General features: G+C 44.1%; 1 protein-coding gene across 11 annotated transcripts in view; it reads left to right on the top strand.

Annotated features, from left to right (window-relative positions):
* ADGRL1 (adhesion G protein-coupled receptor L1) overlaps nt 1–23,654 on the top strand; it is a 130,854-nt gene that overhangs the window by 48,094 nt on the left and 59,106 nt on the right. For 10 of the 11 annotated variants that reach the window (XM_083717483.1, XM_083717490.1, XM_083717487.1 and 7 more), the window contains exon 2: nt 17,435–17,580. In XM_083717483.1, coding sequence (XP_083573609.1) covers nt 17,511–17,580 — 70 coding nt within the window. In that variant the 5' untranslated portion in view covers nt 17,435–17,510. Of the gene's footprint in view, nt 1–17,434; nt 17,632–23,654 lie in introns of all 11 variants that reach the window. The other variant, XM_083717481.1, reaches the window with a different exon arrangement.

Here is a 23,654-nt window from a genome sequence, read left to right as displayed (position 1 = left end):
CACATTCTCTCTTCCAGGGTGGATTACAAAGTGAGAACAATTAAAAGAATAAAATCAATAATGCAACTAACCACAATAAAATTGCAGAGCTGTAAAAACATAAACCTGAAGCACGTAGCAGATAAAAGCCAAATGCAGCAGAGATGTTAAAAGGCATGGCTTATCTTTGACTTGTGCCAAAAAGATATAAGAGTTGATGCCAGGGAAACAGTTGTGCCCACTGAGACTGGTAGGGCAGAAGCCAGGGCAGGCAACAGTAGGTGGAGCCAATGACAGGTGGAGCCAGCAAATTCTCATTTTGTCTCATTCCCTGCTGAGTTCTACAAGGGCAAACCTGAGACTGGAGGAAGAAGCTGGCAGTGCCCTGTTGGCTCTAATGAACCGGTACCAGGAAAGTACCACAACCGAGAAGGTCCTCTCCCTGTTAGTTCACCAGCAGACCCCACCTAATAATCACTGAAGGTGAGTTAGCCAGAAAAGAGCCACCAAATGTGATCTTAGCATGTGGGCAGATTGATGTGGTCCCCATATCCTAAGCCATATAAATCTAGGTAAGAACCAGGATTTTGAATTTAGCTTGGAAATGCACCATCAGTCAGTGGAGTGGTTTTACAACTCCTGTTGATAACCTGACTATTGCATTCTGCAGTAAGTGCCATTTCTAAGCAATCTTCAAAGGCATCCCCACATACAACACATTGCAGAAATCTAGTGTGGATGTTATCAGAGCAAGAAGAAACCGAGGCCAGACTAGGTGCGTCCACCAAGTACGTTAACATAGCCATCAATGTTCACAGTCTTTGCTCCATCACGTCTAAATTTCAACCAAGGAAGTAAGAACCGTGGGAGGAGATAGTGACAGAGCCAAGCGTAACTGGAGGAAACGTGCAAGGGCGATTGCACTTGCTTAGGGTTAGTTTTATTGGGAGACGAAAGCTAAAGGGATGAACTAACACTGGCTTCCCCCATACTGATGCCCTCCAGCCCCAGCCACTGACAGGAAATTGTACTCCAAAACATCTGAAGTTTGGGAAAGGCTGAGCTAATGACTTCTATGGAAGAGGAATGTTTTAAAGAGGGATTTGAATCCATGGTGTGTGGAGGGAGAGAGGCATTAAATACTTGGGTGCTGGGATAGGTGAACCAAAGCACTCCCAGATGTTATAGAGTGTATGTAGGAAACCATGTGGGGCAATTGGGGACTCTCTTGATGTCAGAGTCCCCCCATAATGATAACCACAAACCTAGAAGTGAACCTGTGAAGACCTAATTTTTTAAAAAAGAATACCCTTGATCATGAGTTTTTGGGCTGCTGTAGGTTTATTCTTACATTTTATAATCCTCTGTGATGCCTAGAAAACTTATTTTCTAGGGCGCCTCATAAATATATTGGACAAATGAATAAATTGCTCTTCCATTAGGTTTTGTTTTCTCCACAATTGATACGATAGAGCCTGATGGGAAAGGGTTAAGCATCTCTCTCTCTCTCTCTCTCTCTCCCCCCCCCCTCCACTCCTGTGTCTCCTGATAACAGCCTCAGAGGCTCCTTTTCCTTTTTTTTTTTTTTTTAAAAAAAATCCAATCCATTAGGGGAAAGAGAAGTGCAACTTCATTTCATGTCTAGTTTGGTCCTTACAAGACTTGAGTCCCAGTGTGTAAAGTTAGGAACAACAAGAACAAATTATCTCCCACCCTATTGGGCTTCTTAATGAGCTATCGGTATTCAATGAATAGATCTTGGAATAATTTCCATAACGTGGTAGCATTGCACAATGTGTTTTTATCACCAAAATGGGAAATAGAGTGTTAGGGCTTGTGTTAATAAAAATGGGCTAGAAAACAATACAGAAAATATCCTTATTGCTCTGATCCAGCTCTGGCCATTAGCCTCACTCAAAACCTAGTGATCCTGGATACGGATGTCTATTCCTGTCCACATCCAGTGGGGCCCAACTGAGCACTGCAGTAGATTTTAAAATATGCATCCAAATGTGGATCTGTGCCTGCATCAGCTGTATAGATGTGTCCCTGCTGTGCTATGTGGTTATATCTTGCTGAATTGGAGTATTTTGAGATGGTGCACAACTCAGCCGCTCTGCTTGAAAAAATGAAAGAAAAAGGGTGTAACAGAATTGGGAAAAGATCAGGCAAGAGCAGTAAATATATATGTTCACACCAAGAAGTGAAAGCTAAAGGACACCCCTTTTGTTTAGAATAGAGACAACTAAGCTTGTAGGAGATTTTGGTGACATACATATAACATTATTCATGGAACTGAGTGGTTTCCTTTTTCATTTAATATCTATCCAGCAGATATGGTGACAGGCAATTGTATAATTGGTTAAAAAGGGGCCAAGACAGAGTTGTGGAAGATGGTATCAGCAGCTGTTAACTACTATGGTTAGGCCACTCATTTTGTTGCAGATGCTGACCCTAAACATTAGGCTGTCAGAAACTGCCATTGATTGATAAGGACTTAACAATTCTGTTAGTATCCTTTGCTGTCAGGGGTGCCAGCTGGTTCTCTGCAACCAGTACACTGAATGTGGATTGGGCCCTCTGACCCACTCACAAACGAGGACACAAAAGATTTGCATAACATTTGCATGTGCTGTGTCATATGCAAATTTGAATTCTCTTTTGCAGGTGAGTGGAGGGTCCAAAAATAAATCAGTGGCCATGCACATAATAAAATGTCTTGACAAGCAGAATGAGGATAGGGGAGGCTTTCCCCCATAATTATATTCCCATAGTAGTCTTAAGCTGTTGAATTTCTGCCTGCCACACAGCTGTTAAGGACACAAGAACCCTGCTTTCCCCCAATGCCAACCCAAAGCCTAGGCAGCAGTTCTGTAACCACTTACCTGGAAGCAAGCCCCACCTAACATGAAGCTTCTGTGTAGACATGTATGTTAACTGCACAGTGAATTCTTAATGGATGTCTGTAAGTCCTGCACAGCAGGAAATATGCCTAAGCCTCTATGCAAAGTTTTCACATTTTGCATTTGCTATTGGAAAGGGCTATTATTTTAACACCCACACCCACCTATTGTGCAGTAGTATTTGCAGATAGTAACTTACAGGGAGTGCTTGATCTCAGACGAACCCATCACAGGAAAGATGCATCCTGATTGCTAGGGGGAGAAGAAGAGCAAACTATGGAGATACCATGGACTACTTTAATATAAGAATGAAACAGGAAAAGTGCACTAAATGGGAGGGGAAAACAGTAGCTTTTGAGGATCCCAAGAATTCCTATGGCCTGCTGTCCAAACAACTCACTTGTCAGTCACACTTCTGACTTCACTCATTGGCTAAAATCATTGACTGGCAGGAGCAGCCAACCTGGCTTATGCCACAAGAATTGTTTAGAAGGTTACCTGTACATTTTACTTCATAACTTTCTTTCTAGGAGGACTAGAGAATCGCCTTTAAAAAAAGAAAGCTCAGAGTCTTACCTTTCTGTTGGCTGAGAGTCCAGTATATCAGTACCCCTAGAGAGACCATTAGCCTGACACAGTAAGTGTGTGTGTGTATTCCAGCAATAATTATTCATGAATGGTCCAAGAGAAGACTCAGCATGAACACTTCACTTTTGCCCGGGTATTTCAGTCTGTCAGTTGACTGGCAAAATGCAAGAATTTAGAGAATCTTGTTATTTGCATTCTGATTTCTAAGCTCCCTCCCTTCATATTGGCACCAAATCTTCTAGCTTTCATCCAGAACAATGATGATTTTAACCAAGCTGCATGTTGATTCTGCTCTCTGATCAAGATTAGGCAGCAGAGCACACGTTGTGTACATACTTGCGCATTCTGTGGAATCCTAGTAAAAATAAAAACATACAGCTCTCATTGACACACATTGCAGTGGGTGGGTGGGGGAGACCTTTTCCCATATGACCCTGATGTCAGTGTCCCTATTCTGTCGACAGGTAACAACTAAGAGCTAAGCTCCGGCCTGCTTGTTTTCCCCTTGCTCCCTTGTATTGCCCAGTGAAATCCAGCAAGGATGGAAAGCACAGCTTGAGGAAACCCAGTACTCTGTGGATGACAACTGTTGGTGGTTGATTCTCTGATCTGCCTTTACTTTGAAGCCTTATCTCCTTGCTAAAGGCTTGATGACCTGCATCCAATTTCAGACCTACATGCCAGGTAGATAAAGGGTTACACCTTAGCCGTGGCTCTAAGCTGTGTGAGGATAATTTATCAGCTGGCAAGTGCATTGGCTTATATTGATCCATGCACAGCCCCGTGCAAATAGAGTCAGAAGGAGCGAGAATTAGTCCCAGCATGATGGTGACATTACTGTTTCTATTACAGAGCAACCCTGTTTGTGCTCAGGGCCCTGCTGTGCTAGGCAGTGAGCAAATGCAGAACCAAAGGTAGTCTCTGCCCCAAAGTTCTCCCAATCCAGGTAGTCGAGGACAAAAACACCTTCTTAGGGTCACCGTGTTTCCACTGTGGCAGAGAATGGAGAGAGGCTAGAGTTTTTCAGCAACATGGACATCTCTGAACTGGATGTTTGTGTGGTTATCTCTTGGAGAGACAGTCCAATTAGTTTCTGGTGCAGGCTATCCCAAATGCCATTCTGAATCTGTATTTCCCCCCTCAGCTAAGCTTCTGTGAATATTCCCCTCAATAGATTTTATATAAAATTATATTCAAATATTTTCAAATGTGGATTTTAGGTTCCTCTCTGCCCCCCTCCTCGATTGTCACATTTCTTTCTATTCCCTTCTGTGCTTTGTGCTTCTCAATTACAATTTGTAAATACTGAATCTGGTAGGAGCCTGCCTTAGTTGCTTGTTTCAGGGATGAGGAACCTGAGGCCCTCCAGATGTTAGAGGGCCTCCATTGGTTCAGTATGGCCAATGGTCAGGGATGGTGGGACTTGTGGTCCAGCAACTAGAGAACCACAGATTCCTTACTCCTGCCTTACTGTTCTGAAGCCACAATATCCTTCAATATTCAGGAAGCACCCATATTGTTCCTAGATCTGTCCCCAAACACATTTTGTTAAAATTGGCTCTAGGGCACGACCTGCTTTCAGGGAATGAATGAAGGGCTGGGGGCGGGATGAGATACTTTTCTAGTAATCACTCTACTTTGAGATATGGTAAAAAGGCAGCTTTATATCTCTTCATCAGGTGAGAGGCACATGTCCCATCTGTGAGACTCTGGGGACAATCCAGGGTCCCAATGTGGGGGAGACAAAACTGTAATCAAGTGAGAGGAAATATAGAGAAGTTGCCAAAAATGATTAAAGGGTTTTAGAGGATTTAAATAAGTGTGATTAAAAGAGCTCAGTTTGTCTAGAGCAGGAAGACTGGATATGCAGAGAGGCAGCCTGGGATCGTTGTAGTATGCAAACTTAACAGGTGAGTAGATGAATGGGGTTTTTAAATTACTTTTTTTCTTTTGCATAGAAAGGGTGGCGAATGTATCATGTGATGTGGGGAAAACAACACTAAGAACCTTCCCTGCCCTGAAGGGACTCTATAGGAGTACAAAATGGCACTACTCTTGTGGGAGGGGAAGAAGGGGAGAGCATCTGCAGCCACTGCTCATTTGCATAGGCTCATCTATTTAAATATAGACAGCGGCTGTATTTTCTCCACAGCCATCCGCAAAAGCACTCACCAACAATGCCATGGTGACTTCCCCGCCTTGTTCTGCCAAGTGCCCCTTCCTAATGGATAACACAAGGCTGAGACAAGCTTTAGAGTTAGTTTGCCATTTTGTCTGAATAATCAAACTATCGCTTATCCTTTCCTTGCTGCAAACCAGGATCAACCCCTGATTTCCAATCCTGGTTTGCAGGGCAAGTTCAATTTGCTGGCTTGGACAAAATGGCAGACTATAAGAACATAAAAAGTATGTGTGTGTACTTCAACCACAGAACCTTACATTTGCAGAATCTTACATTTGTCCCTATTAAAATTCATTTTGTTAGTTTGGGCTCAGTTCTCCAATCTGTTTAGGTCATCTTGAATCCTGATTCTGTCTTCTGCGGCATAAGCTGCTGCTCCCAGTTTGATGTCATTTGCAAATTTGATGTGCAAATCCTGCCCATCTAAGAAGTTGGGGCTGAGTACATGCCTGCCCCACTGTTTTATCCTCATAGCTAAGTGGAGATGCGAGCTTAGGCTTCCTTGGTCCTCATCCCAGCGTTCTACCCACTGCAGTCATTATGTGAGCTTAGTGCAGAATGATGTTGCCTGAAAATCATGGATACCTGCTGGGTTCAGGTTGTGACATGTGTCCTGACTCTTTGCCTCACAGCTGAAATTATTTCATATATTCTTTAGGCTGAACATTCTCCAGCTACTCCCATAGCCTGGGAGCTTTTCTGTTCCTTCTGAAAAGCAAAGAACAAATTTGTGCTGACCATCAATGTTATCCTTTATTGCAATGTTCTGCTATTTGGAAATACAGCTTTGTCTTAATCCTAATTTTGTTGTCAATCACCCTATTCTTGTGCTGAAGCGTGTATCTCCCTTTGCTTGGGGGAAGGAGATACCCCCTCCCAACCCCACAATTATCTTGCCACCTACACTATGGATAAAGCACTGCTGTTGCCGAAACAATAGCACTTGGGTTGGTGCTGGCCAACCCAGTGATGTGCTGGGCAGGAGGCAAGAGTCAGGTAGAGGCTTCCACTGGGAGAGGAGCCAGTGCTCTTTCTGGCAAGAGATGATGCAAGATGGCCGTGGAGTCAGGGGGAGGCCAAAGTCACAGTGTGCAGGACTGCGGACTGGCTAAGAGCATCCAGGCTGGTCATGGGCACTGACAGCAGCTGGTGCAGAGCACTGCTACCCAGTTGGCAGCCTCTGTACATTTTTAAAATAGTTTTAAATAATGAATGAATGAGTAAGCGAAGCATGTGGAGTGCTGCCCCACCCCTGAAGCCTTGCATCTCGCACGTGATGGTGGGTCCTTGCAAGTCACAGTGGCCTCTTACCTCCCAGCACACCTCTGCACCAGCTGCTGTTTGCAGCAGTAAGTATAACATGTGGGGGTTTCAATCATCTTGAAAGGCCCCTGGTGTCATTTCGGAAAGTGGCCTCAGATGCTGAACAGCGAGGTGAATTGAATGAGTTGCAAGCTGAGGAAATAGCCATGTATTGCAGCAAGAATACACCCGCCGTACTGTAGCAGTTTCTCCTGTTTCTCTTCCGCAGCTGGAAAGGGAATGCAGAAACCCCGAGTTCTGTGCCAGCTGTCTGTCCGTGAGGGCTCTGCATTTCCTCCTAATAAAAACTGTGATTCTCCTTATGCAAAGCACAGGACACACTGAGGGGGAAGCAGCTTAATGCCAGGAGTTGCCAGGGCACCTTTGTATTTGGAAGAGGAATCCAGACTTCTGAATGCCAATAAATCCACTGGAGCTGGCCTCAGCGTTCCAGAGGACTGTCTTTCTCCCCCTCTTTTTTTTCTTTTTGCAGCTCTTTGCTCGGGCCATTGTGAGTTGCTGTTGTTCTAAAGTAACTATAAGGGGGAGTTACAGATAGGTAGCCGTGTTGGTCTGCCATATCTGAAGAAGTGTGCATGCACACGAAAGCTCATACCAAGAACTAACTTAGTTGGTATTTAAGGTGCTACTGGAAGGAAATTTTTTTGTTTTTGTATAAGGGGGAGGTGGGACTTGACAGAATGGAGAAAATATTGTCCCCCTGTCAAATGACTTTAAGGGTGCTTAATAATTTGTTGTATCTTTCCCCATTTTCCCCAAATTAGAAACATAATGCAGCCATTTGAAGAATCAAATATGACAGCTGAGTTAACTTGCTGCTTCTAAGCATAGTCCTAAAACAATGCTAGCCATAGAACCACAATGTATCAGTGCTTTTATGGTAGCAGGTTGATATTTAAAACATGAACATCCCCTACTGCCAGGTTTTGCTTTCAAAATGGAGCCATTCTGTGCACAAAATAGTTTCCAGCTTGAATAAATAGGTTGAAAGTAGGACTTTGATCAGTTTATTCCACAACCAATGTGCAGTGGTAGCTCATTTGATACACAGAATGCAACTATCTTCCTACTGGGAAGCACCTTTCTTGCAAGGATAATACATTTTATTGGAGCTCCATTTGCAGGAAAACCAAAATGCTTGTTTACAAAACTATTGTACTACCAACCTTACTGTACGCTTGTGAAACATGGACCACTTATAAATGCCATCTCCAACTCCTCAAAAGATTCCATCAATGGTGTCTCTGAAATGTTTTTATATATCACTTGGGAAGACAGGCGAACAAATATCAATGTACTAGAAGAAGCAAAGATCACTAGCGTCGAAGCAATGATTCTTCGACATCAACTTTGACATCTGTTTTTCAGATGCCTGATTATCGTCTTCCAAAGCAACTACTCTATTCCAAACTTAATTCTGGTGGTCAACAAAAGAGGTTTAAAGACTCCCTCAAGTCAAATCTTTAAAATTGTAGTATAAACACCAACAATTGGGAAACTGACTTGCGAGCGCTCCAGTTGGAGAACAGCCTTTACCAAAGCTGACATGGACTTTGAAGAAGCACAAACTCAGGATGAAAGGGAGAGACAAGCTAAGAGGAAGGCAAACCCTTACCATGATCAACTACCGCCTGGAAACCTATGTCCCCACCGTGGAAGGACGTGTGGATCCAGAATTGTCCCCCACAGTCACTTACGGACTCACTGTTATGACCATGTTCATGGAAGACAATCTTATTACTCTATGAGTGATCGCCAAAAAAGAAAGATTTTCTTGCAGCTCCAAAGTTGCTGGGGAAATGCAGTTCTTTACTTGGGTTGTGGGTCACTGCTGCAGTTTGGAGCAATGAAATGTGACTGTACCTGTGGCTAGCGCATGTGATATTTATCTCCTGCTTTTCCTCCATGATGGAATACATCAAGGCAGTGTACAGGCACCAAAGTACTGAACAGTTTCAAGAGCTGCTTAGCTTTAGCAAGGTAACTGTATCACAAGCCTTGGGATCTACTCCCGATAAGCAGCACAACTCAGCTCCCCCACATTGACTGCACCATATTGTGACTCTAGCATGGCCTGCATAGGAGATTTTTCATTAAAATGGAAATTGATTGGCCTCAAGGCAAAGTGTGGAGAAGCCACCCAGCATTATCACCACCTTTTATTTAGACACATGGGCAATTGACCTAACAGGTGATCAGCGGTAGGCTTATGACTAGATTGCAGAGGCACCAAGTCACATAGAATTATAGTGCTGGAAGAAGCTGGGGAGGACATCTACTCCAACCCATTGCTCAGCACAGGACCTGCAGTGCAAGGAGCTGCTACAGTATCCATGACAGGTGGCTGTCCAGCCTCTGCTTAAATACCCCCACTGAAGTTAGGTTGGATAAGGGATGTAAAAAGAGAGGATGCTAATCCTGTGTGGAAATAGGTATTGGGCCAGACAGGTGCTCCAAACATGGTAGCTGAGGTTAAGCTGCCAACCAAGCTGGAGAGAGAGGCGAACTGAATTCCTGTTCTGGGACCCTTTGCTGCCTACAGAGCTGCCTAAGAACTTGAGACTTGAAAGCAAAGAGGTCTCTTCACATGCTGCTGCCTTTTCAGTCATGCTTAGGAACATAAGCCCCTGCCTTTTAAAATATTTGCCCATCTAGGCCAGTGTTGTCTTCTTTGAACAGCAGCAGTTCTCAGGGGTCCCGGCCAAAGGCCCTTTTGATCATCTGCTACCTAGTCCTCTTTACTTTGTTCTTTGCCTGGGATTGGGACCTTCTATGTGCAAAGCATGTGCTCTGTCGCTGAGCTACGCTTTCCCCCTCTCCTCCCAGAGACTTCCTTGCAAGGGCTGTATCATGGAAAGCAAATGGCTTGAGTCTGCTGTCTGCAAGATGGGGAGAAAGAAGGCTTCCCTAATGGTCATGCAGCAATAAACAAGCATTGCATCCGTGGGTCCATCTTCCTACTGAGCCTTTTTCTGCTTTCGCCATCCAGACCCCATTCATCTTCCAAAGCTGAGAATTAAAGGCCCATTGTTTTTGTCCCAACTCCAGTGTTCAGTCACTGGATCACACTGCGCCAGCTACAGACACGCTACAAATGCCCTTTTGCTTCCCTTGTGTAATAATCTCTTCCAGGCCTACATCTGGCTGCTGTCTCACCCTGGTGTACATTACAGAGATATGTACATCGCCGCCCTCTTGGGGGTAATGCAATAATTTGGCAGTTTTAGATGTAATTAGGCAGTTTCTTAAGAAGCGGCGTCTTTTCCCAAGAGAGAAAGAGTGAGAGAGCAGCCTTGTGGAGAGATGATAAATCCATAATTAGGGAGGGTTTTTGAAGTGTCTTTAATGCACACAGCCCTGCCTGGGGAAGCGTACTCCTGGCCCTGCTTCACAAAGCCCAGAGCAAACAAGGTGAAGTGCTGCAGGACAAAGACATGGGACCCTGCTGAGGCTGGAGTTGGACAGCATTCTCTCAATAGTGGGAAGGGGCAGCATGGGGGCAGCTTTCAGCCTGCTTGTTAAATCTCTAGCTTAAGCTGGGATTCTTTGGGTCAGTTTGCATGGTGAAGCAGGAAATTAACATGAAAGGCTCTGCAGGGGATAATCTCTCTCATCAGTTTGTGCTGACACAATTGCTGGGGAGTATTGTGTTGCAAGAAGCAAGGGAATGATGATGTGAGGTAGGGAAAAGGGGAACCAGGCCTGGGAGAGGCAGGAACCAGATGCAGCTGCAGGTATTTTCCTTATTGATTGTATATTCAAATGGGAGCGAACAAAAAAGTTTATAAAGTGCTCTGCACTTTAATAAAAGTGCTGCACAAATTGTGGCCATCATGATGATCAATAATACTTCTTTCCAGAGTAGTAAATTGGGTAAGTGCTAACTCCACATGGTACATGGTCATAAGAATGCTAACAGTTATTGAATACTGATGACAATCAGAGTCACTGGTTGGTTGTGGACACGCTCCCTTACAGGAATAAATATCACTAAGCATGGTGTTACGGCAAAAATCTGGGTGCGAGGCTGCTCTGCCACCCAGCTCATCGGACTAAGTCCGTGGATCCCTGCGGAGGAAAATGAGCTCAGCCGGAGACAGGAGCAAACTGCAGAAGATCCAAGTTTATTGCGCAACAGGTTCAAGGCGAGATTGAACAGTGAGAAAGGGGTGACATGAGTTTTTGAAACTCCCTCCATGTCCCAGAATACAGTGCAAAACACGTCATGAATACATTAAAGAGAGGTTTGGTTACACAGATTACATCATGAATATATTAAAGGGAGGTTGGGTTACACAGATTAACATATGGAGGAGGGAGGGGGGAATATGCAGAGCTACACCGGATTAACATAAGGAGGAGGGAGGGGGGAATATGCAGAGCTGGAGATATGCACAGATAAACACTTCCTGGGGATGAGAAAACAATAGTCCCAAATATGCATAGTCTGCCACCTGACATTGTCTGGAGGAAAGGCTGATCAGAGCAATTTGAAAGGATTAGGGTCTTGACACCTTGCTTGAGGGATTATGCTGGACAGGGGAGGTGTGATGGAGTCCTAGAGTAATTGAGCAAACTGGCACGCTGATTTTCTATGAATTTTATAGATTTTAGTCCCTTTTGACATTGACAATTGGAATAAATGGATATATTGTAGCGAAGAAGAAGGTAAAGAAGACATGCCCCCCCCCTTTCCGTATCAATGGTTACATGGTGCTCTTCTGTCAACACTGATAGTATGTGAACCAATTTGGTCACAGAAACACTGTTGTACGCCATGCAGCTAACCTTTTTTTAGCCTGAGGGCCACATTCATCCTTGACCAAACCTCCTGGAGGCTGCGCACCAATGGTTGATGTGGCCCCCTCACACCTCATATGTAGTTCAGTTTGTATCTTCTCTGCCTACCAGAGTTCTGTGTCCGCTTTAATTGCCTCCCCCCTTTTTTTTTGCCACTGCCAAAATTTGTGCAGAAGTTAGCCAACTCTGCCATACAGGTTATAACTATTGTGCCTACAATCCTGATAAGAAGGGAGCCCCACCCATGGTGTATTACCAGTCTTACAGAGTAAAAATATATATGAGTATATGAGGCCTCAGGCAAGAGACTGCTATGCTTTGGGAAACAGGGAGAGTGGTGGGCACTCTCATCCATTGCATAATTTTAAAAAGATGTAGTCTCCTGTGGGCAAGGTTTAGTAGAATACATTGTGCTGCAAAAGTTTAGCTTGAGCTTCTGTATTGTATATTTTGCACAGTTGTTGTTGTTAATGAATGCTTGTTTTTGTATGGTCCTGCCTCCTTGGGCCTCAGTTGTGCCCCTTCATAGCAGGCGTTCTCAGGCTGGAGACCCATTTGCAGTTTTATTAGTCCAAGATGTTATTAGTCACTGCAATGGAGTATGGAAGGTGCCACTGAAGTGGGGATTATTTCTGCATCAGCCGTTGTTCTGCCTGCATCCCATATTAAATTTGGGCAGTGTAGGGAACGTGGAGAGAATGGCTCTTGTTCAGGACACGGTGTTCCCTGGCTGTGATATATATGGTCCTATTTCACCCCATCTCTTGTCCTGCTCTGAGCTAAGCCATACTCTTTTATTCTATGAGGAAATTTACAACTGCTTGCTCATGTTGTGCCCTCAGCTTCCATGGGGAATCACTGTCTCGTTGCCAGAGACCCAGGCAAGGAAGCCAAGAGTGGGACAGCTGTATGTCTCTTCCCTCTGCGCAGTAGCTGTCAGCATCCCCTTCCAAGTTGGGGAAACTTGCAGGAGTCAAAATGCTCAGGAGGAAACACTCCTCCTGCTGTGATTGCAAGCACCCATCTGCAGCACTAGGGAGAATTCAACAGCAGGGGGCATGGGAGGCAGGGACCACTGGAAACAGCACTTTTATTTTATGTTTTCTTGTTCTCTTGCATTTCATTAAAATACAGAGTACTTTATTGTGGCTCCCTCTGGAAAAGTGACATGCTTTTTCATATCACATGTGCAGAACTCAAAACACAGACTGTGTGTGCAAACAACTTGGGATGGGCCGGGTCTGGTGTATAGACCCCAGGAGTCCTGACAGCTCCTATCCCCACTTCTCTAAAATCTGGTTCCCAAGCCTTTTCCCTGACACTCCCACAAGATGTCATTCCTCTTTCAGGTCAAGCTGTGCAAACCAAAAATTCCTGTACAAGACAGTGGATATTTTTCTTAGCTTGGCAATACAGTGTACACATTCCCATTATATGAGTGGACATTTCCTTGTCCTTAACCTACAAATGAAATTGGCATTGTGGGTCAGAGCACAGGGGGTGGGCCAGAAGATGGAGAAGCTATTGTGTTTAATTCAGCAAAGGCCCCATTGTAGCTCAGCTGGGGGGCGAGTAGCAGCTGTCAGAGCATCTGTCTGCCAGCAGGGGCCTGTTATCAGGTTTGGCTATGGGGATTATGGCTGGGGAGTGGGTTGTTGTTTCTTCTGTGTCAAAAATACTTAATCCCATGTTTACACCCTTCTTTTGGTGAATAGAGACTACAGGACAGCCCAATAATGGAGCAAAACATCTCTCTATATGCCATTCCCCCCAGAGCTGGAACACGCCTGGTTCCTGCCCTCTGTTATCACCACACATTGAATTTCAGATCCCAGGGGTATGGGGCAGGAGAAATATATGAGCCTTGGGTAGGCACTGATCAAGTGTCACTTTAATATTTCCCTTTGACTGAAACAGCACCAGAAAGGCCTTCTGGCTGTGGGCACACTGGATTTCAGGCCCGTTTCCATGGCAACGTAGGTAGCCTAGTGGCCAGAGCAATATCCACCTCACATGAGATTTAGACTCACAGCCTTTGATGAAAGAGGTCCACTGTTCAGTATTCATGCAATAAAGTGTGAGCTGGGACTTCCGAATTTCTGTCCCCAATTTATTAGCGTGGAGGGTGATGAACATTTCTTCCTTTATTTCAGTATGACCTCAGTACTTCCAAGGATAATGCATGCTAGGCTCACTCTATACTCAGTGCTCTCCAGTGCTGACTTATCCCACTGGGTTATGTGCTAGTTATGAGGGGAAAGATAACCGTGCATAGTAAGTTTAAAGCCTTTGCTGCCATTGCCTGTTACTGAAATCTGTATTGAGATGGGGCCTGCAGAACATAAGGCCGCAAGGCCAGAATGTGGCCCTGGGGGAGATTCCAAAAGCCTGTTTGAGGCCTATGGAAGCAACCATGGCCTATGCAGGCCCACCACTGGTGGTGATGGGAGAATGCACAGATCATAATTTGTGTTGCTGATCTCCTCCCTGGATTCAGAGCCACATGATGGAATTGGTACCACTTTTTCCATCATGTTGCAGTCATGCATGGCTCAGTCTGCCTGCGTCTGATGTTCCCTCAATGTGTGAATTGCTAGCAGTATATATTGTTACAACAAAACTCAACAAGGAGTAGAAAAGTAGGGGAAGTTGACAGAAACACAACAACAGATGCTCAATGAAAAAAGGAGTTACAGATATGGTGCAGAATGTGTACTTTGGGGTGCAGGGAGAAAAAAAGGGGGATTTCAACCTTCCAAAAATTATCTGGAGTCACAAGTGAGGTAGCAGCCATGGAATATACCAAATTATTCAGGATGGTAGGATCCCAGACAGACTGACGGGGTGGAGAATCCAAAAGGATATCTCTAAACTGGGTGGATGGACATTGGCATGTAACACTGAATATAAGTTAATGAAAAGTTATGCACAATGGGATTAAAAAAAATCCTAGTCCTTTACAACACATGAACTAACCATGACTTTGCAGGAAAGAGAAACATAAACTTAAGCTGCACCAATTGTGAAAAAGGCAAATTCCATATTGGAAATTACAAGGAAAAGAGATTGAAAATAAAATAGCAAGTATCATAATGTCTAAATCTGTGGTACTGTCAAACTTGAAATACTGTGCTTACTTCTGGTCATTCATCTCAAACAAAGATAATGGAACTGAAAATGAAAAGCCAAATGACCAAGGGATCAGAACCTCTTTCCTATGATAGCTCAAGTGTCTGGGGTTGTTTGGTTTTTTTCCATAAAGAAAAAAGAAAAAAGATGACGAAGGTGGACCTTATAGAAGTTTAGAAAATTATGGTGTGGCGAAAGTAATAGGTTTCCACATCATAGTTGAATTTGGGAGTCACCCAATGAAATTGATTGGCGGGAGATTCAGAACAGATAAAAGGAAGTGTTTGTTCAATTAACCTGTGAGGTTCACAGCCGCAAGTTGTGATGGATGCCATTATCTTAGATAGCTTTAAAAAGAATTTAGACATAGTTCATGGAGGATGATAGAAGCCCTCCCCCCCCCAAAAAAAAGAGTGATTTAAAAATGGGTACTGTGATTTCTGAGTTTGGACTCATCACACCAAAAATCAGGCGAACTCATTCCCAAGTCACATTTTGGTCCACCATCTTGATTCAAAATGGCACCCTGCGTCCAAACTATGATGAAGACAGCTGCTCTCATCTTGGGAACCCTCATGCCAAGTTTGGTATTATAACTCAAGAGGTGTCCAAACAAACAGGTAGACAAACCATTTCATAAAATCTAGAACAGATGAACAACAGTTATAATGTAAGTCTCTTTGGGTCACCTTTGTGAGGAAAGTGACTAATAAATAGCAATAGAAGAAACAATGAAGCTTCTGCACACAGAAGTGTATCTCCATATTCCATGGAGGGCGGGGGAACGCTTCCTGGAAGCACTGTTGTTTTGTCCAGGGAGGCAAATTTTCAGAAGGAGTGCAGAGAGGGTTGAGGAACAAGAGGACTGAGCAGAGCTTTGAGAGGGAGTGGCAGAGAGACAGACAGGCAGACAGAGACAAAGTCATGTTAGAGGAAAAAGAAAGCACTGTTGGGCACGAAAAGAAGGGCTGCAGTGTTCCAAGAGAAAACAAGTTGACAGAGAATAGGCTTGGAAAACACTGTGTTAAAATAAGTAACAAAAATGCCTTTTTATGGTTAACGAGGCAGTGTTATTTTCCTGAACTAATAAGAATGTAAGTGTAGCTGTCAGGTTGATTTGAATTGTGTCCCCCGCTTTAAACACTGCCCTGATGGGCCTAGTGGTCATTAACCTCCTCCTGCCCTGGCTCCAGTGATCACTCATTGGGTCCAGTGTTTTAGGCCTGGGTGGGGAACATCAGGCCCTCTCTAGCCAGTCCTCTGAACTCTCCTGAAGCCATACCTCCTTCCCAAGGCATACCCCCTCTAGATAGGCCACCCCTCTCACGTTGCAATCATAAACTTCCATTGGTTCTTTACTGTTCCTGTGCAGCTCTTTGCATGTTCGCGCCAAGTATTTGTGCTTCCGCTTCTTGGACTGAAAGGGTTGCACTGTATGTAGGCTTGTGTAACTTTGCAGCAAGGCTGGCTTTAATACAAAGTTTTTGAAGCCATTACTTTGGAAAATTCCAGAAAGGGCATCATATTTCTGTCTCCATCTCTCTGTTGTCTTGGTTTAAATGAGCCCCAGTTCATAGTGGACGTCATTGTTGCTCGTGTGGCTTTGCAGACATTGCAAGCATAGAGAGGCGGGCTGCAACTGCAGGGTAAGTGGGGCTCTGAGAGAAGTAGGGTAGGATTAGAGTGGAGGATGCCTTCACATCTATATGGTTGAGAGCCATTTCAGCAAGGGCACTGAGAAAGATGCACCACCAAAGTGGTTGTACTTTTCATGCATGATGAAACAGCTGCTACTATGCTGTAGTCGCGGTGTGTGTGTGTGTGTGTGTGTGTGTGTGTGTGTGTGTGTGTTTACCAGCTCCTAAAATTAGTGGGGGTAAGGGGAGTACCTGAACAGAGCCTGGGTATGGAGGACTCTGGGTTTTAAGGTACAGCGCAGAACACGAATAGGGACACAGCTTTGGGCAGCTCTGTTTTGCAGCTCCTGTTGCATGCCAAAAATGAACCTATTTACCCTGGCCTTTGACAGTTAAAAGTATTTTGTTTTGTGGGACCCACCTCTTTTGGTTTTGACTGGAACAGTTTTACTTAGTTGCAATTCTTTTCAAAGAAAAAAAACTTTTGTTTTTATAACTGTATATTCTGTTGTCTCCTGTTCTGGGGCCTTACAGTGAAGGGCAGATAATAACTGATATATAAATAATTCCCTTCCTTTAAAATTTAAATGATTTATACTCTTTGAGGGAAGTGACAAGTTCATCACCTTATGCCCCTTTCTGTTAGAACCCCCTCTTCTAGAGAAAAGGCTTCCATGATTGTATGGGCATAGGTAGATGTGTTGAGCTGGAGGGACTTCCTAGGAAATACACTGAGTGGTGGTGGGCTGATTGGGACAACAACGTATGGGTCCTAGAGCAGGGAAGACAATGCCGAAGAGTTGTGACTTTTACTTGGGGCAAAGTAAGGGCAGAGGGTAAACACTGCTTCTGCTGCTAACCAGACTCAAGACTCCTCTTCTTTCTTCCACCAGGCCTGCTGTTGTGTCCTCCACTCTGGGATGACCAGAGTGGCTCCAGGTTGCTGACAGCTCCAGCATCGAGTGCAGCATGGCCCGGCTCATCCATGCCCTCTGGAGTCTCTGCATCACCACTGTCCTTGTCACCTCAGCCACCCAAGGTAAGGGGAGTTCAAGAAAGGCAGCCCTTGGAAGGCAAGACTTCTTCCTGAGTGAGTCCAGGCCTTGTGATTAATTGAGTCATAAGCTTTTGTCTTGCTGCCACAGCAAGGCCAGGAGAAAACAAAACAAAACTCTCATTTGATACAAAATAGAAGTGAGCAATCCTGCAGTTCCCAGAATAAAACTTTTATTTTATTTTTTTCCAGAATAAGCAGTAAGATAATTTTTAGAACAGTATTTAACTGCTTCTGTTGAGCATGTCAAAATATTTTCTAATTAAGTACTGGAAACAGAAGTACTTTATTTAGAAATGTACGGTGCTTTGCAATTACAATTCCTGGCCTTGTCATAGATATATATTGGTGCGTAACCAAAAAGTGCTTCATGTTAAACCTTCCCAATAAGTAGAGGGCAATGCCTGAAAGTGCAGAAGGAACCCTGGGATTATGACTGGCTATATTTTGGTGTGCTTGTGAATCTTGATCGGATTCTTCCTGAAGTTTTGGAGTAGGACATGATATGAACAAGTTAAAATTAGGAACCATGTAAAACAGGGGGTCGAATGTGGCCCTCCAGCAATCTCTATGACCCTCAAGTCTCTCCTCAAGCCTCACCCCTTCCTCAAGCCACACCTGCACTACATTCTTCTTGAGGGCCTTTTCCTGGCAGGAATCCACCCTTGAAAGGTGAAATTGCCTCTTCCTTGTCTGGATGGAGAGCAATGTGAGGTGTATAGAAGTCTCAGACTTTTATGTGGCTGGAATATGGCCTACTGTACATAGGTAAAGAGACATGTCCTTTGCTCCGCCCACTTTTTGCCTCTGTCCCAACCCACCAGTGGGCATGTTTCTCCCCAAGAGTTTGCCTATAAAGAAAGGCAGCCCTCAGGCTGAAAAAGGTTCACCACCTGACACACATAATCTGAAGCTGCTACAGCTTTTGCCGGAGAGCTGTCACTGTAGTGTGGCTACTTACCCATTGCAAAAGAAAGTGGGGGAGAGAAAATTCATATGCATATTAAATGCAGATTTCAAAATATCTGTCATAATTTATGAAATACAATGCATCTCACTAAAGGTGACCCACCTGTCTTCTCTGTCTTACATTCAGCTGCTAAATGTTGATAAGCAGCATCTCAGCAAATCGTGCCTCTCCCTTTTCCCTAGTCAAGGGTCAGAGTATTTTGGAACATCACCTGAATTGCCTTTTAGGGAACATTTTATTTCTGATCATCAGGCGGATCAAACATAATCCACACTACTAAGCCGTCTGCCTCTAGAGGGTCAAATATATGGGCCTCCAAAACACAAACTGAGGCAAGTCTAAATATAAGTGGAAGTGGGGTTATTGATCGGTTTTGCTCTTGTTTTATTATGTATTTTGTGTTTGCATTTTGTATTTTTATCTTGTGAACCACCCTGTGATCTTCAGATGAAGGGCTGTATACAAATTTAATTTTTTAAAAAATTAAGTATTTGCCATAAGCTACTGTCTGTCCTGTGGGGAGGTTGCATGCTTTGCCCTCCCTGCACTTTGGGGTTTTTGGGGAGGTTTTTTGTTGCATTTACCCATGAGCAATTACTTGTGCATCCTGATCCTAAATGCATCTTACTGGTGCAGCCATCTTGACTTGTAAGTGGTACATAAAGTAATAAATAATAATAAAATTCACCACCATCTTATACATGCTATTGGCTCAAAAGCAAGTGCCACCAATTTCAATGTGACTTGCTGTCCAGCTGTGTCACAAGTACAAAGCAAGAACACTTGGGGTCTCAAAGCAAGTCAATTCCCCAGACCAAATAAATCCGTAGTTTCCACTCCCACCCCAATTTTCTTCATTTCCTTCAACAATATCCCACACAACTCCTACCTTCAAAAGCCTCCCCCAGTTACTTAGTAATATACTTACATTTTCAAGCAATCTTACCCCCAGTCAGAAACAGAGTGAGCCACTTCTTCCTTTCATTTCCTTCCCCTTGCCTTGTTCGGTGCATAGCTTGGCTTACTTGCTTGAATTGTCATGAGCTATTTGTTCTGCAAGCACGTGGTTCGTGACAGGAGTGGGGAGCCTTTGCGGGGCAGCTTTGACAGGGGCAACCCACCTGTCAATCACATCACATAATTATAACATCATATAAAGGGCACCTGTCAAAACCCGAAGATTGAGAACCTCTGTGCAAGGGGTGTTGCTAGCCATATGCTTTGCAAGCCTCCTTGTGCTTCTCCTTTCTACCTCAGATGTTGGAGGTGGAAAGAAGTTGCTGCACAGAGTAGTGTTGGGAGGGATATGACCTCCAGCAAAGGAACTATCAGGAAGCTTCTTTAAGCTCCCAGTTGTTCCTTTGCAGGATTATGTTTTGCCTGCGGGCTGGAGGTTCCCCACCCCTGGTCTGTGGGGTTCACTAGCTATTGCTTTGTAGGACACCATTCAGAGCAGAATGATAGGAATGAGACTGGGGCACGTAGATAGAAGTTCTTGCATTTGGGCAGAATGTTGGGACTATATAGCCTTTTTTACCTTTCCAGCTTTCTGATTCCATATATCTTTCGGTCATGGACACTCAGCCACAGCATTCTATGCAGTGAAACCACTTGCCTCTTAACCCTTTGGGTATATGGTTGCATTCCTGGCATAAATTTGTCAGCCTCAGCTTGTCCTGTTTAGTTTTGCTGGACAGGAAATGTTGACTGTAGGTGCAGCCCAGGAGGAAGAAGAATTTGTTAACAGGGACTGGTCACATGTGAATTAGCATTGAAGGTGGTCAGTTCATTTTTAAAAACAGAACGTTCATCATTTTCTTTGAGAATGGAATGCTCCAGAATCACAGATGTGCCTTTTAAAAAGGGACAAGTTGCAACCCTCTTTGGAGATCTTGCAGATGTAACATTAGTTCTAATAAACCATTTCCAGCCAGTGTACGAGATGTTAGTACCAATTTTATACAATGCCAGGAACTAATGACTTATCCCCACCCTCTTGAGAGCAGATGTCTCCCAATACTCTGCCACCTCTAAGGGGTTTTTGGGATGGACTTTTTTTTTAATCGGATCCATACAGCGCCATCTGTCCCAGTCTGGGTGAATCTGACATGGAAGAAAATGGTGTTGGTTGGAGGTCTTGATTCTCTTGCATTAGAGGCAATTTTGATATGCAATGAAAGGGTGTGCTTAGCTTTGGCCTTTCACCAGTCTTTCAGATCTCCTTCACCAAGGAAAAACACTGGGGTTTCATAGACTGTTAGCCTACCAGGCTGCATCCCAAGGGAAGACACAAAACTGCCAGCTTCCTTTTCGGTTTGACCTGATATTTTGGTTGACAGGCAGATGGGCAATTGAGTGCTGCCTATTGTACCCACTAGAAGGCAGCAGTACTTAGGCACAGCTATCTACACTCATGTGAGAATTGCACGACCACACCCATAATCTCTCAACTAATCTATGTATCCTACCATAGGCCACCTTAAACTCAAATGTGCAAAGCCCCAGCACATATAAACAGTGCTTAAAAATGCAAAGAAATTTAAAGAAGTCTTTCTGAAGAAGCTCAAACTAATGCTGTGACAAAGGTACAGGGAAGAGTTTAAAAATTCATGAAGGGAAGGCCAAAATTTTGTATATTCTATGCTTTTTTTAAAAAGAAAAGCTTGCAAAAATGCACAAATAAAATCAGAATCCTATGAGGATCTATATGGATTGTGCAAATTTGCACATATTTGCTTGCTCTGCATTCTTTTCTTCTGCTCCTCATGACTTACATAAATTGCCTTTGCCAACTAGCCTTGCACTACAGTGCATTTGGATGTAGTCAAGAAATGAAGAGGATTGTGGGAAGTGAAATGACCTTGTTTTCTGTAACTAAGGTGATTGCCTATAGTTCTGTGGCCTGGATCCTAGATCATACTAAGCTCTTGGGTCTCTGTTCAACCTGAATGTTATATGTTTATCAGTGGTGGGAGCTCATACACATAAATCAACGATTTGATTTAGACTCAGCTTCCTTATTCATGCCTGGGCGCATTTATCTTACCACCCCTGGGTTTGGAGAGAGTAGACTCTGCTAAAATAGCTCTTGATCTCTGTAACTTGGAGATTGTGAACATGCTGGCATTTGAGTTCAGCAGCAATATCTGTGCCTGGACAGTGCAGTTGCAAAATGTGGAATATTCACAAGCTATGGGTCTGCTTTTCTACATGCCTTTGCTGTCTAGCCTCAGCCTTTTGATGGCGAACTCAAGGAAGCATTATTTTTTTATCTTAATGCCCATTGTAGAGAATTTGGCCTTTTACATATGATAGGCACAATTTGTTAAGGCCGTTCCAAGATCTGTTGAAGTCTTTTAGATCACGTTGTTGTTGTTGTTGATCTATCCATCTTCCCAAAAGATGAAAGCACTTTAGTTTGAGGTCTCTGTATATTCATAATTTCTACCTACCTAGAGCCTTCCAGGCACAGGTAACTAAATAATGAAATCATAAACGTGTAGAAAAATACTTCTGAAGCACTGTAAGACTGCAGAGAACATGGGAACACTGGTACACTTAATATCCAACCAGGGTTCTTGTTCCTCACATTCATCCCCACATTTTCTACCCATGCCCACATTGTACCTGGCCATACTATTGGAGATTGCTGTATGAGAGGAGTGTTTGATCTCCCTCCTTCTTTCAGCAGGAAGCTCTAGCAGTCAAAGTCACTGGTGAATCTCCCATAATGCACCTGGCCTCTCTTTAATCAGTGCTTTTCTGTCCCATGCTTCCCACTTCAAGGCACTATTGTGGCTGCTGCTTCTGGCGTTTCATCTCTCAGGCCCCTTTGTGTTCCCTTCCTAGGGCAACTGCATAGCACTTGGGTCCAGCTTCAAAGCATCAGCCACATGGGTTTCAATAGGCAGGGGGTGGCTTTAAACAAAGCCAGTTTTCTGCACTAACCCATGGTTCATTGTATGGCTGAGCTTGACAGTTTGGGTAGGGAGGGCCTAATGCCCATCATGATGCCCATCAGTAGACAGCCATATATTCATGTTCCTGCTTACGTGGTTAGAGCCAGGATGAAGAGGCCACTGGTACCCCAGGAGGAGCACTGGGCTGGTCATTCTGAAACATATTGAAAAGAAATCTTTTCATTCCCATTATTTTCTTCTTTTATCCTGCTAAATTCCAAATTGCTTCTGCCATCCAGTGCTGCCTGCCTGGTATACCTGTTTGCAAGATTCCTGTAATCCACCATTGAGAATCAGTGGGCATAGTAGCTGATAATTGCCCATTGTAAGAGCATCTCCTTCAGTCTGAGTAGGAGGTTTATGCTTTAGGTGTTAAATATTTTACCCCTGATAATTGCAGCTTCTCCACCATCCCCTCTGCCCAGTTCCACTAGGGACACATGTCCCTTGGTCCCTTCCTTCGTGTGTCCACATACAAGGAATCTGTCTTGGTACTTTCCAAAGTAAACCTACCTCCTCAGTCCCAAGAATAGCCAGGTTTGCCCAGCTGCTAAAGTGGAGTGATGTGTGGAGGAGCAGACAGACCGACAACTGATAAAAGGGCATAGAGGGGATATAATGTCATTGTCCTCTTCAGACCCTATTGAGAAGAAGCAAGAGGTTGGTAGTTGTGGCAGCTAATAAAATGAGCCGGAAGCAAAGCTTTCCCCCGCAACACTGTGCCCCTGTGAATTACTCAATATGTTTAGGAAAGTCTCGGATCATACCTACAATTAGCTGCAACCAGCTGTCTGCCCTGAAACCAAATAGGTGCCATAGCCCCAGCTCATTGCAAACACATCCAGATGCAGCTGGGAGACTCTTGGGGCTTTGTTCATGAGCCTATCCTGAGGCTGCCATTGTGGGAAATCCATGGCTTTTGCCAGCCGTATTTTGGTTTCTACAGTACCTACTGCCAAGGTCTGCTGTCCCTTCTTCATTTACTGTCCTCCATTCACGTATCCACTCTCGGCTGCCCTTTCTTGCTCTCTCAGCTCGTACCTTCTGTTGTCTGCTGGGCTCCCCCACCAACACCGCCTGAAACAACCACTAGCACTCGGGCTGTTACTAGTTAGTTACTCAGCTAATGG

Source organism: Podarcis gaigeae (assembly GCF_964106915.1).
Source record: "Podarcis gaigeae genome assembly, chromosome: 2".
NCBI classification, from domain to species: Eukaryota; Metazoa; Chordata; class Lepidosauria; order Squamata; family Lacertidae; genus Podarcis; species Podarcis gaigeae.
Note: the sequence above shows the minus strand (reverse complement) of the source record. Positions and strands in the feature narration are given on the sequence as shown.